This window comes from Carcharodon carcharias, chromosome 1, assembly GCF_017639515.1.
Source record: "Carcharodon carcharias isolate sCarCar2 chromosome 1, sCarCar2.pri, whole genome shotgun sequence".
Lineage (NCBI taxonomy): Eukaryota > Metazoa > Chordata > Chondrichthyes > Lamniformes > Lamnidae > Carcharodon > Carcharodon carcharias.
The window spans coordinates 146,970,917-146,987,120 of record NC_054467.1 but is presented as its reverse complement, the minus strand read 5'-3'; the positions used below and the strand labels follow the sequence as shown (position 1 = coordinate 146,987,120).

Here is a 16,204-nt window from a genome sequence, read left to right as displayed (position 1 = left end):
ATAATATACTGTTAAGTGTCCTTTATTGTCCCTGAAGTGTAGGTTTTAAATGTTGTGGCTGATTTATGTTAGCTGGTTTCTTGGATATAGAAGATACTGTAATTATTATGAGATAAGACCATAAGATATAGGAGCAGATGTCAGCCATTCAGCCCGTTGGGCCTGCTCCACTATTCAATGAGATCATGGCTAATCTGATAATCATCAACTCCACTTTCCTGCTTTTTCCCCTTAACCCTTGATTCGCTTACTGATTAAAAATCAATCTCAGCCTTGAAAATACATAATGACCTCCCTCTATAGCCCTCTGTGGTAAAGAATTCCACAGATTCACTACCCTCTGAGGGAAGAAATTCCTCCTCATCTCTGTCTTAAATGGTGACCGCTCGCTCCGAGATTATGCCCTCTGGTCCTAGACTCCCCCACAAGGAAAAACAATTTCTCAGCATCTACCCTGTAAAGCCCCATAAGAGTCTTCTACATCTCAATAAGTTCGCATCTCATTCTTCTAAACTCCAATGCGTGCAGGCCCAACCTACTCAACCTCTCCTCATAAGAAAATCTCTCCATACCTGGGGTCAACCTGGTGAACCTTCTCTGGACTGCCTTCAGTGCTAGTATATCTTTCCTTAGATAAGGGGACCAAAACTGTTCACAGTATTCTAGGTGTGGTCTAACTAGTACTTTATATACTTTTAGCAAGACTTCCCTATTTTTATACTCCATTTCCTTTGAAATAAAGGCCAAGATTCCACTTGCCTTCCCTATTGCCTGTTGAACTTGTATGTTAGCTTTTTGAGATTCATGCACAAGAACTCCTAAATCTCTCTGAGATGTAACTTTCTGCATTCTTTCTCCAAGTAAATAATATTCAGTTCCTCTATTCATTCTGCCAAAATGCATAACCCCACATTTTCCCATATTATGGGCAGAATTTTGCTGTCAGTGAGCAGGGGGCAGGGCACACTCGCTGACATGTAAAATGACGCGGGATGACGTTGGGCGGAACCCCCTAAGTCACCCCGCCTCATTTAAATTTTCAGGAAGTTGGGCCTGCAGCAAAATCAGCTGCGGGCCCGCTGACCTGTCAATGGCCAATTGAGGCCATGGATAGGGTCATTTAAACAATTAAAGGACCTGCCCACCCAACCTTAAGGTTGGCTGGCAGGCAGGCCAGGAGCCCCCCGCAGCTAATAGATAAAACATGAAGCCTCATCCACCGGCTTCCTAAAGTTTAATAAAGTTCTAATGTAAATTATGAACATGTCCCATCTCATGTGACATTGTCACATGAGGGGGACATGTTAGGGATTTTTTCTTTTTCTATTTTCAATATTTTTATCAGTGTCAGCGATCTCCCTGAGGCAGCATTTTGCCTCAGGGAGATATGCGCTCTTTCGTGCGCATGCACGAAAAAGCACACTCTCACTTTTGGGGAATCCCCCCGCCCGCACAGGAAGTGCTTGGCACTTCCCACTGGACGTCACGCTGGGCGGGCGTTAATTGGCCAGCCCACGTAAAATGGCGACGGAGCCCGCTTCTCTAGCGGGGATCGGCTCCCCGCCTGCCGGAGATTGGGTCGGGCTCGCCAGGCAGAATATTCTGCCCTCTGTCCCATCTGCCAAATTTTTGCCCACTCACTTAACATGTCTATACCCCTCTGTAGACTCTTTGAGTCATCCTCACCACTTGCCTTCTCACCTATTTTTTTGTCAAACTTGGCAATTGTACATTCACTTCCCTCATCTGAGTCATTAATATACATTGTAAATAACTTCGGCCCCATCACAGATCCCTGTGGCACCCCACTAGTTACAGGTTGCCATCCTGAAAATGCCCCCCGTTTCCCAAATCTCTGTCTTCTATTAGTTAGCTAATCCTCTATCCATGCTAATATACCACCCCAACCCCATGGGCTCTTGTCTTATTAAGTAATCTTATGTGCGCTACCTTATCGAACATCTTTTGGAAATCTAAATATATTACATCTACTGGTTTCCCGTTTTTGATCCTGCTTGTTACCTCCTCAAGGAATTCTAATAAATTTGTCAGGCATGATTTCCCCTTCATGAAGCCATGCTGACCCTGCTTGATTATATTATGTATTTCTAACTACACTGCTATTAAATCCTTTATAATAGACTCTAACATTTTCCCAATGATGAATGTTAAGCCAACTGGCCTACAGTTACCTGTTTTTTGTCTCCCTGTCTTTTTGAATAAGGGCGTTAAATTGGCAGTTTTCCAATCTTCTGGGACTTTTCCAGAATCTAAGGATTCTTATAAGATTACTACCAATGCATCCACAATTTGTATAGGTACTTCCTTTAATATCCTAGGATACAAGCCATCAGGTCCAGGGGACCTATCGACCTTTAGCCTCATTAGTTTCCCTAGTACTTTTTATCTAGTGATACTTAATGTATTTATTGCTTCCCCGACTTTTGTCCTTTGATTATTTAGTAGTTTTGGAATACTATACATGTCTTCTACCAGACTGATGCAAAGTATTTATTCAACTCCTCTCTCGGTTTGCTGGTAGGTTGGCTTCTTAAACTGGGCGGCATGCTAATTCCAAAAGAGAGAGGGGGAGACAGAACAGCCTTTAGCTTGTTTCCTCTGCTGAAGACACTTGCAATCTCTCTCTAGTGGCTGGCAGTCATGCCTTGAAGTACTTCACCCCTTGTGTATTCTGAGAGATTTTGGGTATATCTGCCTGTGGCAGCTATTACTTCAATATCCAGTACTTTGCATTTTTAATGTCTCTTCCTTAGACTGTAATGAGTTTTGATGGGTGTCTAGATTATTGGAAATTGTCTCTCTCTTCATACTCCTCTGAGGGTGATTTGCTGGTTTCTCAGCTTCACCTTGGAATATGGCCTTACATTTTTAAGCAAGTAGCTCTGTCTCAGTTGAAATTGCAAAATTTCTAGGTCAGTTGAAATTTGAACAATTGTATGTTCAAAAATAAAGGGGCATAGCTTCATAACACTTAGAGTGAATCGAATTGGCTGAAGACTGGCACCTTTGATGCTGGGGACCTCTGGAGGATGCTGAGATGGACCATTAATTTGGCACTTCTGGTTGAAGATGGTTGCACATTGGGGATTACCATTGACGAGAAACTGAGCTGAACTAGCCATATAAATACTGTGGCTACAAGAGCAGGTCAGAGGCTAGGAATCCTGTGACGAGTAACTCACCTCCTGACTCCCCAAAGCCTACAAGGTGCAGGTCAGGAGTGTGGTGGAATACTCTCCACTTGCCCTGGGTGAGTGCAGCCCCCACAACACTCAATAAGCCTGATACCATCCAGAACAAAGCAGCCCACTTGATTGGCAACCCATCCACAAAAATTCACTCCCACCACCACCGACGCACAGTGGCAGCAGTGTCAATCTGGTGAACTCACAACAGTGGATACTTGCATGCCAAACAGCAGGCATGGCATTCAATAGAGCTAAGTGATCCCACAAGCAATGGATTAGATCAAATCTTTGCAGCCCTGTAATGTTCAGTTGTAAATGGTGGTGGACAATTAAACAGCCAACTGGAGGAGGAGGCTGCCTGAATATATTCAAAGCTGAGTTAGATTTTTTATCGACAAGGGAGTCAAGGTTTATGCTGGGGGCAGATAGGAATCAGCTATCTCAACATGTCCGAGGTCCAGTGCCACAGGAGGCTCCACTGCTTTAGGAACACCATGACATCAATATGTCAGATGATTGGTCCGGAGATCGCCTCCAACTGTGAGGGAGCATCCAATGCCAGAGGCTCTACAGGTCACAGTAGCCCTCAATTTTTTTGCATCTGTACAGTGGGGGATTTGTGTGGGGTGTTCCAATCAGCTGGTGCACAGTTGTGTCATGCGCATCACTGACGCTCTGGTCAGACAGTCCCTCACAATCATTTCATTACCAAACAGACCAAACCAGCCAGGCTGACTGGACCAAAGGCTTCTCAGTTATTGCTGTGTTCCCCCACATCCAGGGTGCCATAAGCTGCACTCACATGGCCATCAAAGCACCAGCAGGTCAGCCGAGTGCCCTTGAGAATAGAAGGGGCTCCCACTCTATGAACATGCAGATAGTATGTGACTCCAAGACCCAGATTCTGCAAGTCTGTGCAAGGTACCCTGGCAGCTGCCATGATACGTACATCCTATGACAATCGCAATGCCAATTCTGCTCATGGCTCCAGCTCGGCTGGATAGCTTGTTGCAGGGTGACAAAGGATATCCCTTGAAAAGGTGGCTTATGAGGCCACTCCAGCACCCTAGGACAGAAGCGGAAGAAAGGTACAATAGAAGTCCAGCACACACAAGGACTGTGGTTGAGAGGATCATTGTCCTGCTGAAGCTGAGGTTCCACTGCCTGGACCGATCATATGGTGCACTGCAATTTCCTCTAGAGCACATGTTGCTTATTGTCATTGTCTGCTGCGTTCTGCACAATCTGGCACTGGCAAGGAGGGCCTACTGGAGGATAAAGATAGCAAGGCAGCTCCACAGGCCACTGAGGAAGACTTTATAGATGGATCTAATGTGGAACCCTGGCAGGCACAGAGTGAGAATGTGGAAGCAGGTTTGAGGAACGTTTAGGGAGGCAGAGACACCAGGGGGGCCTTGTTTCAATACACCTTCAGCTAGGCTGTCAAAACATGGTTTTGCTCTCATGCCAAGGGCACTGTCTCCCTACCACACATTTCTGAGGAGGCAATCCCATGATCCCAGTGTCGCCGTCTATCATAAGGCACTGATGAGGCCTGCACCTATGGAAAACTTGAAGGACACTCAGGGCATTGAATCAAAATCTAGATTTATATCCTTTCCAGAGTTTCAAAAGACTACTGTCACACAAAAACCAATACATAAAACTGATGAAATGAAAGAATGTCACCCGTGAAAATCCCATCCTGTGCTCACAGTGCCTTAAACTTACACTAGCGAGTGCTGGGTCTTGGTGCCCCACTCACACCCCTCACTGGCAGTGACATTGGAATCAGATTGCTGACTCTGCTGTCCTGTCAGCCCTGATGACCTTGGTGGTCATCCTCTGGCTGGCAGGCCTGAGCCTGGGAGGGTGCGACCAGTGACTTCAGATGCCACAGTCACTGACAAAGGGGTGGAGAAACTGCCGCCCTCATCTGGAACGCTGTGAGAGGAACCTACAGGGACAACTGGCAGCTCATCCATCAGTGTGAGGTATGTCTGGACCTCCCTGCTCACCATTGATGCATGGGCACCTAACAGAGAGACTAGGTGCCTCATCCATCTCTCACACTGGCAGTGCCATCTCACACTGGTCTCCTGAGGTCACTGCCGGTGTGTGGGAGTGCAGGTCCGAGTGTGACCCCAGGAATCCTTGATTCTGTTCCTGGAGATGCCTTTCCATGAGAGTCACCACTCTCTCAATTGAGGAGGCTTTGCGCTCAGTGCTCAGGGTCAAGGCAGTGCTCAAGCTCCTCATGGATTCCTCCATGACAGGGACCATGGCATGCTGACACTCAGAGATCTCTGCCAGATCGTCCCATGCATCCCACTGGACATCCAGCATCTGCCACATGATGGGCAATGCCAGAGACTCATCAGCTGCCTCAGACTCAACATCTTCCTGGTTTCCAGCAGTCCTCCAACTGCTGGTGCCCTGGGCACTCTATGCCTCTGCCAGCTCCTCACGCGAGTGTGCCGTGCCCTCCCTACAGTGCATTACCATCTGAGCCTCTGAACTAATGCCCACTGACGTGCTTGTATCTGCGCTGGTGCTGGTAGCCAGAGAGGGTGTGACTCTGGTGGAACCATCTGTGGCTCCTCCTAAGGTGTCAAAGGAGGGTCCTTGGGGTCCCAGCAGTCTCTGGAAGATGGCTCATCTGAGGGAGGAAGACAGTTTGTCAGTATTATCAATCATCACACAGTCAATGTGCATGCTAGATGGACAGGAGAGATTATGGACAACGGCATCATGGTGATTGCTGGATCACTAGGGACCCTTGCTTAGAAGTCTTCATTTGAGATGAAACAGCCTTACATAGTTTGCACTCTACACTAATCTCGCATCTTCAACTGGACTCTAATGTTCCTCTGAGACCCCTGCCTCTCCATGACCTGAGGACCTTGCACCTCGTTGGCACTCTAGCTCAAGGGCTTCCATCTCAAATTTGGTCAGTATGAGCAGGTTGGCCACTCCACCACCTGTTCATCTGTGCTCCACAGCGTTACGGCTTCTCTTCTCCTGTTCAGAACAAAGTGCATTCATTGGTCCACCTCTGCTTTCAAAAATATAACAGCCTCACACCCATCACCACACAGAGAACCCAGTTGAGGAGCCTGTCAAATTTGCACATCCCGCCCTTCTATGCCTCCAAGGCTAGCGGCCACATCTCCCAGCCTTGGCTGGCACAGGTATATGTGCCTTATGTCACTCTGATTCCTTCACTCCTGAGCACCACGAAGAATGGCCACCCTTCACGACAGCTTCACACAGTACCATGTCAACTTGGTACTCACTTTTGCTGGGTGCAGGAGATCATTAAACCATTTGCGGCACTGGATCCAGGAATGACGCATTACGTCATACCCGCTGACCTGGGCTGCCACCTCTGACCAGGCTGTCTTTGTCTGATGTGGTGGCCTCCTATTGCCATCCCGTGGCATCAGAATGCCCTGCCTCACACTCACTGCCTCCACTAGAGCGCACAGGCACTCATGCAAGAACCAAGGGGATAGAGTGCCCACCGGCATTGCCCTCCCTCCTTGCACACCAGCAGGTGATGAGGCCATCAGTCCTGCAAATTTCAAAAGTCTCTCTGAGACAATTCCCTGAGGCTCCTCCAAACCTCTTGGCAGCCTTCAGGGAGCTGCCTCTGCTGTTTTTAAATGCCCCACCGGGTCCCCATTAGATCCACCAGCGCATTGCCAATATCCGGGTGTGTTTCACACTGGCTGGCCCTTAATTGGCCAGTGGGTGTGAAATCACACTTGTGGTCAAATTGTTGCCAGAAGTGGAAACTGCGGCCGCTTCTGGGTCTGTTGATCAAGCGTACCCAACAAGCGCAAAATTCAGGTCCAGGTGTGGGCTTACCCATGCCCTCTACAGTTTTAGCAAGACTTCCCTACTTTTATACTCCCTCTTGCAATAAAGGCCAGTGTTCCATTTCCTTCTTAATTACCTGTTGTACCTGCATGCTAACATTTTATGACTCATGTTTAAGGACACCCAAATCCCTTCTATGCTCTTGCATTCTGTAGTCTCTCTCTATTTTGATAATATTCTGTTTTCCTATTCTTCCTGCCAAATTTAACAACCTCACATGTTCCCATGTTATACTTCATGTGCCAAATTTTTGCCCACTCACTTAACCTATCTAGACCCCTTTGCAGAATCTTTGTATCCTCCTCACAACTTACTTTCCTACATACCAGTAAATTTGGTTACAATACAGTCACCCTCATCCAAATCAAATACATTGTAAACAGACAACTAATATGCTGATAAGTTCAAAAATATTAAAAACAAAAAAACTGCGGATGCTGGAAATCCAAAACAAAAACAGAATTACCTGGAAAAACTCAGCAGGTCTGGCAGCATCGGCGGAGAAGAAAAGAGTTGACGTTTCGAGTCCTCATGACCCTTCGACAGAACTTGAGTTACTCGAACTCAAGTTCTGTCGAAGGGTCATGAGGACTCGAAACGTCAACTCTTTTCTTCTCCGCCGATGCTGCCAGACCTGCTGAGTTTTTCCAGGTAATTCTGTTTTTGTTTCAAAAATATTAAAGCCTGACTGAATACATTTCCTTTTACCCATTGTGACAAATCGATATCACAGTTGAAATGCTAGTTTTGAATTTATAATTTCAGTTAATTGAGCAGAGGATCTGCAATGTATTAAGGCAAATTGGCATCATGATAGTAAAACACATGAAAAGTCAATAAGCTTTTCAGCCAAAGAAATAAACATAAAGTAGAAGAGACAATTTTCAATGTAATTGTTCCATTTGTAGTTTAGAATACCTGAACTTGGTACATGGAGCCTATAGTTAGATTTTCATTTAGAATTACAATTCATAAATTACAGCCTAAACCATTTAAGTTAAATGAGGAAATTCTCACACAACTACTGACAATCAATGGACGGAGTTTTAAAATAAAGGGCTAATATTACTATTGATGAGATTGTACAAATGTGTTTTCTGTCTGTATCCAATTCCTCTCTGCTTTTTAACCCATAAGTGGGTTGGAGAGGGGTGTATGATTCAAGTTTGTTAAGCATTCACACAATAATATTGACAGAAGTAACTTCCAGTCTATATTGTGTTTGTGATAATTCACTACTACTGTCATCATTAACCTTGGTTTTAACAAGCATCTGCTCAATTTCGGTTAACAAGGATGGTTTTGAAATATTTTTGAAGTTCATCATTCATTTTTGAAAGGAAATAGCATAGTAGTTATATGGTGCCGAAACATTTGAATTCATTATATCATATACTAATCAGTCACTAACTGTGAGTTTTAATGTTTGCTATTTAATATGAAAAGGATTAAATGTTACATTCAAATTAAAAAAAAACATTTTTAACAGGAGTGCACATCCTGTTCTAAGTGGGAACTCCGGGACATTTCCTGTGTTCTCGGTAACTATATGTGCAAGAAGTGTCATCCAGGTTTCAGAGTTTGAGGAACAGCTGGCATCTGTGGCACATCCACGAGGTTCAGAGCTTTGTGGAAATCACCCCACAAATTAAGAATAAACAGGGAGAGAGGGAATGAGTGACGACCAGGCATGTAAAAAGAAATAGGCAGGTAGTGCCAGAGTCCCTTGAGTGTATCTCACTCTCCAACCAGTATTCAGTTCTGAATACTAATGAAAGTTATGGTTCATCTGGGTGGTATAGCCAGAGACAAGTCCATGGTAGCATGGATGATTCAGCTGTACAGGGGAACACAAAGAAGACTAGGGGAGCAATAGCGATAGGAGATTCGATAGGTGGGAGAACAGATAGGTGTTTCTGCTGCCACAAGCGTGAATTTAAGATGGTATCTAGCCTCCCTGGTGCCAATGCCACTGACTGGCTGCAGAGGGGGGAAGGTGAAAAGCCAGTAGTTATGGTCCATATTGGAACCGACAATATAGGTAGAAAGAAGGATGTGGTCCTGCAGTCAGAATTTAGACAGCTAGGTAGGAAATTATCAAGCAGGATCTCAAAAATAGGACAAATCCAACCTAGCCAATTAACACCCTATCAGTTTACTCTTGATCATCAGAAACGTGATGGAAGGTGTCATAAACAATGCTAATCAAGCAGCACTTACTCATCAATAACCTGCTCACTGACGCTCAGTTTGGGTTCCGCCAGGGTCTCTCAACTCCTGGCCTCATTACAGCCTTGGTCCAAACATGGACAAAAGAGCTGAGGTGAGAATGACTGTCCTTGACATCAAAGGAGCATTTTACCGAGCATGACATCAAGTAGCCCTAGCAAACCTGGAGTCAATGGGAATCAGGGTGAAAACTCTCCACTGGTTGGAGTCATACCTAGCATAAAGGAAGAAGGTTGCACTGCAGAAACTCACCAAGGCTCCTTCAACAGCACCTTCCAAACCCATGGCTTCTACCACCTAGAACGACAAGGGCAGCAGATGCATAGTTCCTTCAAGTTCCCCTCCAAACCACATACCATCCTGATTTGGAACTTTATTGCTGTTCCTTCACTGTTGCTGGCTCAAAATGCTGTATCTTCCACCTTAACAGCACTGTCGGCGAATCTACACTAAATGGACTGCAGCAGTTCAAGAAAGCAACTCATCACACCCTTCTCAAGGGCAATTAGGGATTGGCAATAGATGTTGGCATAGCCAGTGATGCCCACATCCTGTAAAAGAATTTTTAACAAGGTCATGATAAAACAGGAGGTAGTTCAGACAAGAGAAGGGTTTAAAATTGAAAAGGAGGAGGTATTGGATAGACTGTCTGTACTTAAAGTTGATAAGTCACCAGGACCGAATAAGTTGCATCCAAGAATACCAAAGGAAGTGAGAGTGGAAATTGCAGAGCCATAATTTTTCAATCTTCCTTAGACTCAGGGTTGGTGCCAGAGGACTGGAGAATTGCAAATGTTGTACCCATGTTAAAAAAAAGTGTAAAGATAAGCCCAACAACCACAATTTAACCTCAGTGTTGGCAAGCTTCTAGAAAAGATAATTCAGGATAAAATTAATAGTCACTTGGGCAAATGTGGGTTAATTAAGCAAAGTCAGCATGGATTTGTTGAGGGAAAATCATGTTTAACTAACTTGCTTGAGTGTTTTGATGAGGTAACAGAGAGGATTGTTGAGAGTAGCGCTGTCGATGTGGTGTACATGGACTTTCAAAAGGCATTTGATAAAGTGTCGCACAGCAGACTTGTGAGCAAAGTTAGAGTTCATAGAATAAAAGGGACAATAGCAACGTGAGTGGTGTAATTAACAAAGACTTTTCATTGCCCATCCAACGTTATAGTTGGCGGGTGGGTGAATTGGCCAGGCGGCCTTTGCATTTTTCAGGAAACCTCATCCATAAGCGGGATGAGATTTCCATGATAAATTGAAATAAAAATAAATTTCTGTGGACAGCATTTTCATTACCTACATTTTCAAGTGATTGATTATGAAGCTTGGACACTTTTCCCAGTTTCTGTGACCTTTGTTTTAGGTTGTTCAGGCCTGTAGCTCCCTGAGGCAGCTCTCTACATTCAGGGAGCTTTCTGTCTTTGCTGACCCGCACCCACGTTGTATTCAGCCCTCGCCCTCCTCCTGCCCCCCCTCTGGCAGTGCTGAGCCTTTCAGTGCGTGCTTCATGCTGGCTGGACGTTAATTGGCCAGCCAGCGTGAATTCGCGGTCGGGGGCTAATCGTGGTTGGTGGTCCGTTCCCTGGCCGATCCTGGACCTGCCGATCACGCCTGCCCACCTGCCAACCTAAAAATCTTGCCCATGGAAATGGAATTTGCTGAGTGACAGGAAACCAAGTGTAGCGGTGAATGGTTGTTTTTCAGACTGGAGGAAGTTCCCAAGGATCGTTGTTAGGATCCCTGCTCTTCCTGATCTATATTAATGACCTAGACCTTGGTATACAGGGCACAATTTCAACATTTGCAGAAGATATGAAACTTGGAAGTATTGTGAACCATGAGGACAATACTGTAGAACTTCAAAGGGGTTACTGGAATGGGTGGACAAGTGGCAGATGATAGTTAATCCAGAGGGTGTGAAGTGATTAATTTTGGTCAGAAGAATGCAGAGAGAGATACTATAAATGAAAGGGTACAATTTTAAAGGGGGTTCAGGAGCAAAGGGATCTGGGTGTAGATGTACATAAATCATTGAAGGTGGCAGGATGGGTTGCGAGAGAAGTCAATGAAGCATATGGCATCCTGGACTTTATCAATAGAGGCATACAGTACAAAAGCGAGGAAGTTATGCTAAACCTGTATAAGACACTCGCTTGTCCTCATCTGGAGTACTGCATACAGTTCTGGGCATCGTATTTTAGGGAGGATGTGAAAGCAATAGAGATAGTGCAGAAAACATTCACGAGAATAATTCCAGGGATGAGGAACTTCAGTCCTGTAGAAACACAGGAGAAGATGGGACTGTTCTCCTTGGAGAAAAGAAGTTGAAAGGAGATTTGGTAGAGGTGTTCAAAATCATGAGGGACCTGAATAGAGTTGATAGGGAGAAACTGTTCCCATTGGTGAAAGGATCAAAAACAAGAGGGTTTAGATTCAGGGTAATTGGCAAAAGAAACAATGGTGACATAAGGAAAAAAACATCTTCATGCAGTGAGTGGTTAAGATGTGGAAATTACTGCCTGAGAATGTGGTGGAGGTAGGATCATGTTGAAGCTTTCAACAGGGAATTGGATCATTTTCTGAAAAAGATAAAATTGTAGGGCTATGGTGAAGAGACAGGGGAGTGGCATTAAGTGAATTGTGCCTTCAGAGGGCCAGCATATGCATAATGAGCCAAACAGCTTCTTTCTGTGCTACAACCAATCAATGATTCTATGATATATTTCAGACAGATCATCAATATTTCTGGACAATTCAAAACTCCTCATCAGTAACTTTTGGGCAAAGAATCTCTGTGAATTGCCCTTGCGACAGGAGCATTTTGTTAATTAAATACATCATAAAATTACATTATTCAGAAAGTATTTTTATTTAAAATGTGTATTATTATTTCAGCCCATTACATAACTTTACATAATTAGCTGTCTACATGAATTCAAGCAAAAGTAAAATTCAGAAGCTTTAATATTTTTTGTATGATATGGTAATTTAATAAAAGAAATTTAACATTATTATGTTAGAATGTTTCTGCTCTGCAAACATAATGTTTATTTTTAGTTACAAAGATAGAATAAATGTTCAGGTTCTTTTTCCATTATATATATCTGCAATATTATGGAGTGAGAGTATAACAGGAGCATGTGCCAACTCCCAACTCAATTCTCAATGTAGTGCAAATTATTTGATGTCTATATATTTGTGATATATCAACTGTACTATTGAAATGTTTCTTTGTGACTAATGTTGTGTGCCCACAAGTTCTGTCTTATTTACAAAATGATTTGCAGGAAAATTAATGTTAAAAGGCTTTTCATTAAGATGTTATAATTAATTGCTGTCTATTTACAAACATCCTCAAATCAGCATTAAAGACAATTGGATCATATCCCTTGTTTCATTATTTTTAAATAAACTCTAGGAAAAATGAGCTCGCTGATCAGAAGCAGATTTTTGAACAGTTTCCCTTGTGGGTACATGCAAATGTAGACCTTAAAGCACCTTGAGAACATACAGTTCCAAGGATTAGTTTACTTGTTGGTGAAACTTTTTTTCTGTTGTTACAGAATTTCAAAATTTCTTTGATGTTTCTCAGGAGAATTACAAGATGTATGAATCAGCCATGACATTATTGAACGGCAGTCTACTCCTGCTCCTATTTCTTATGTTCTTATGTTATGGAAGTGTGATAGCAAGAGGTCAAAGAGATTTATAAATGAATGCACTAGGAGCTTGATTGATGCGCCATGACTAATTCTACTTTGATTATGAGCCTTGAAGCCTAATAAATTTATGTTTTGAAATCCAGTAGTACACAAACATCTTCTACTGTGATGTGCTGGGTTTCATAAATAGTGGAAGAAGAACCTCACTAATCAGTTCATTCAGATGATAAGGAAGGGACACACTGCAAAGTACATGAAGGAGCTACGTGGTATGTAAAAATGTATTGTGCTACTGTATAGACTTCATAAGATATTTTTTCCTCTTTTATCACTTATTATAAACCACAGAAGTAAAATATGTAAGGAAAATGTTTCAGTTGGTAAATATTCATATTTTATGTGCTGACATCTGACTTAAATAACACAAACACTAGACTTGAAGAAAGTATTCACATGACCTTCTGCATTCTGAACAGACTAAACTCACTCAACAAATACTTTTGGTTCTTTGCATGTCCAAATTAAAACTTTCCTTGTGCTAAACTCACTCAAGCAGCTTTTGGGTGGAATTAGGTATCTGTAACATAACTGATATTAAGTCCATGTTGTCCCACTTTTTGAATTTTAATTGGATTTTTATTTTAAATACAATTGTATAAATGTAGTAAGGGAAATTAAGGCATTATTATTTGTTAATAGACTTGATAATCATACAACCAATAACATGTTATAATTATCCACAATAAATGACTCAGCCAGTTTTGTTAGGTGCAATAGAGTATTGGTTCTCCTCAATATCTTTAAAATGTGCTAAATCTCTTCATTTGGCTAAGACTTAAATATTACCATATCTGGGAATGGCCTTTCAAAATCCCTCCACATTGCTGGACAAAATACAAGAAAAATCACATCTGTCTGATGAGAGATTTCTTCCTTTCCTCTTGCCTCCAGGCTGTCTCTCTCAATTGCAATCTTCCTTATTTTTTATTTATTGTTATGGTCCCAAGTTCTTTTAAACTTTTCTAATTTACTTAAATAGATGTGCTACACAATCTTCCTTCATGATATATGTTGCAATGAAGATTCATGGTTTAAGTCCCCTGTTCCAACTCATGCCTAGGACCTAAAAAGTCCTTCTCTCTCTCCCAGGCTTACTCTTCTCATGAAATCACCAGACATTATCCATCACTAATTGCCAATTCCTTGTTTTAACTCTTTCTATCATGGTGGTATGTCTGCAGCATGAGCTTTAGCCTTTCACCTTGATTTTTCAATAACAAGAGTAGTCCCTTGTTACAGCGGGAACATTGCTCACGTAGACTTTCATTTTGTAGACACATCACAAGAAGCTTATTATCGTGCATCAGATCCACTGAGGAACTGGGATATATGAAATCGCAGCTATCGAAGGGGTCTGCAACTGGTGTAATCTCAAACGTTACGTTGTCGGCGCTCGGAGGCACTAGATAATTAGGGTCAGGGCTATGATCTGTTTATGCCACTGAAATCCCCTGTATAATAATCGCGTTGTGGAAATGATCTGTCAAAGGCACTGAAACGTAGTGAATTACTACATTCACCAGATGGCGGTATTATACATTATAGGAAATTAAACGCCTTATTACAACACGACTCACTTTTAGTACATTTAAGCAGGGGCCACATCGACACCAGAGTAGTATTTATCGGTATGGTTATTGTTCCAGTTGCAGTGACAAACTCACGTAACCCCACTAAACGAAATATCCAGGAAACGGGTCTACACTCACGATCGATATGGAGTCATCTTGCAAACAAACGGAATTACGCATTTAAAATTAGATAAACATATTTAACACAACACGTTTGTAGTATTCATTTCCACAGATCGCTATTCAAAGAGTGCACTCACCATATTTACTTCAGAGACCATGTCTATGCTGGCAATATCTATGTTCATACCAACGTCCACAGGGAGACCTTGAGGTAAACAATACATTTTCTGTTTGTGATATTGCAATCCACTTTTAAAAATAACATAGTTGCACATCGCCACAGGCAGCAAATGTTGTGTTGCTGTTGTTATTCTTTATTATGTATATACAGTAAGTCTTGTTTATTTGACTAGCTACTGACTGGTGGAGAATAGGAACTGCACATAGATATATGGGACTATACCGAGAGGAGCTGATTTACCTCCGAAATCTGGTCTTAAACGAATGTCATATCCTTTCAGCAAGTTATCCACGGTGTCTTTCACATATGACATGTTGCTGGACTCATTAACTCTGGGGGAAGAAATGTGCATTTCATTGGCACTAAATGTGAAGCAGAGAAAACAAACAATGGCAAGGAATGGTTAGAGATCAGAGCTCACCTCTGTGCATAACAAACCATGGCCATCATCACGGGGATCGACAAAATCCCGAAGCATCCTCTGTCTTGAACTCTCCACATTCCTAACTTCGATTATTGAAAGGTCTTTGAGCGAAGATTCAAGGAATGCAACTTAGTCCAAGGCAGTACAATAATTCCGAGGCGCAACGCATGCGCGCAGCTTCCACAACACCAAATGGACTGTTTGCTGTGGAAACAATTTCTCTTGCAAAATAGTCAAACAATCAGATCCTTAAAGGTATTTTTTTCTCTCTCTCTCAAATGATTACAGGGTTGCTATTATGCTAATTAAATCACAAGGTCTCAACTCCCCTCTTGCTGAATTCTCTTCAGCAGAAGCGACAGCGTGGCTCAAATTTGCTTTAAGGTGATGAGCATGGCTTAGAAGGAGTAATGACATTCAAAACAGTGTCTTAGCCAAATGTAATAAACCTTTTCCAAAAGATATTTTACTACTCGTACGGCATCGTACAACATGTTTCAATGTCAACATTTTGCTCGACCAGGAGGCATACATTGTGAACAACACTCCGAACTCGGAGCTCCTGTAAGCAACACATTCCAAATGTCTATTTCTCCTAAATGATATACATCACAAAATATGTTAATGCAGCTTTCATTGTGAAAGAAAAGCTACAGAATTCAACTCAAGCAATTGATGTTTGATAGGATACACAATAAAAAATGAAGGCAAGATGCAAAACAAACGTGGAGAGTTCAGGGAGCTTAATTTCCTCTTTCAAAATGAAAAATATTTTGTTCAGAAGAATAGAAAACGCGGCTTCATTTGAAACCCCACTATGAATAAAGAGAGAGTAACGTTAAAAAACATTTTAATTG

The 16,204-nt window shown here is 42.6% G+C and overlaps 1 protein-coding gene across 2 annotated transcripts in view; it reads right to left on the bottom strand.

The window, feature by feature from the left end:
• The window catches only part of LOC121279395 (gamma-aminobutyric acid receptor subunit beta-1-like), a 404,786-nt gene extending 389,362 nt beyond the window's left edge, over positions 1–15,424 (bottom strand). For both annotated transcript variants that reach the window (XM_041190614.1, XM_041190622.1), the window contains exons 1-3: positions 15,345–15,424; positions 15,164–15,255; positions 14,880–14,947 (exon numbers count right to left, since the gene is read on the bottom strand). In XM_041190614.1, coding sequence (XP_041046548.1) covers positions 14,880–14,947; positions 15,164–15,255; positions 15,345–15,424 — 240 coding nt within the window. The remainder of the gene's footprint in view (positions 1–14,879; positions 14,948–15,163; positions 15,256–15,344) is intronic.
• Between the last annotated feature and the right edge of the window lie 780 nt (positions 15,425–16,204).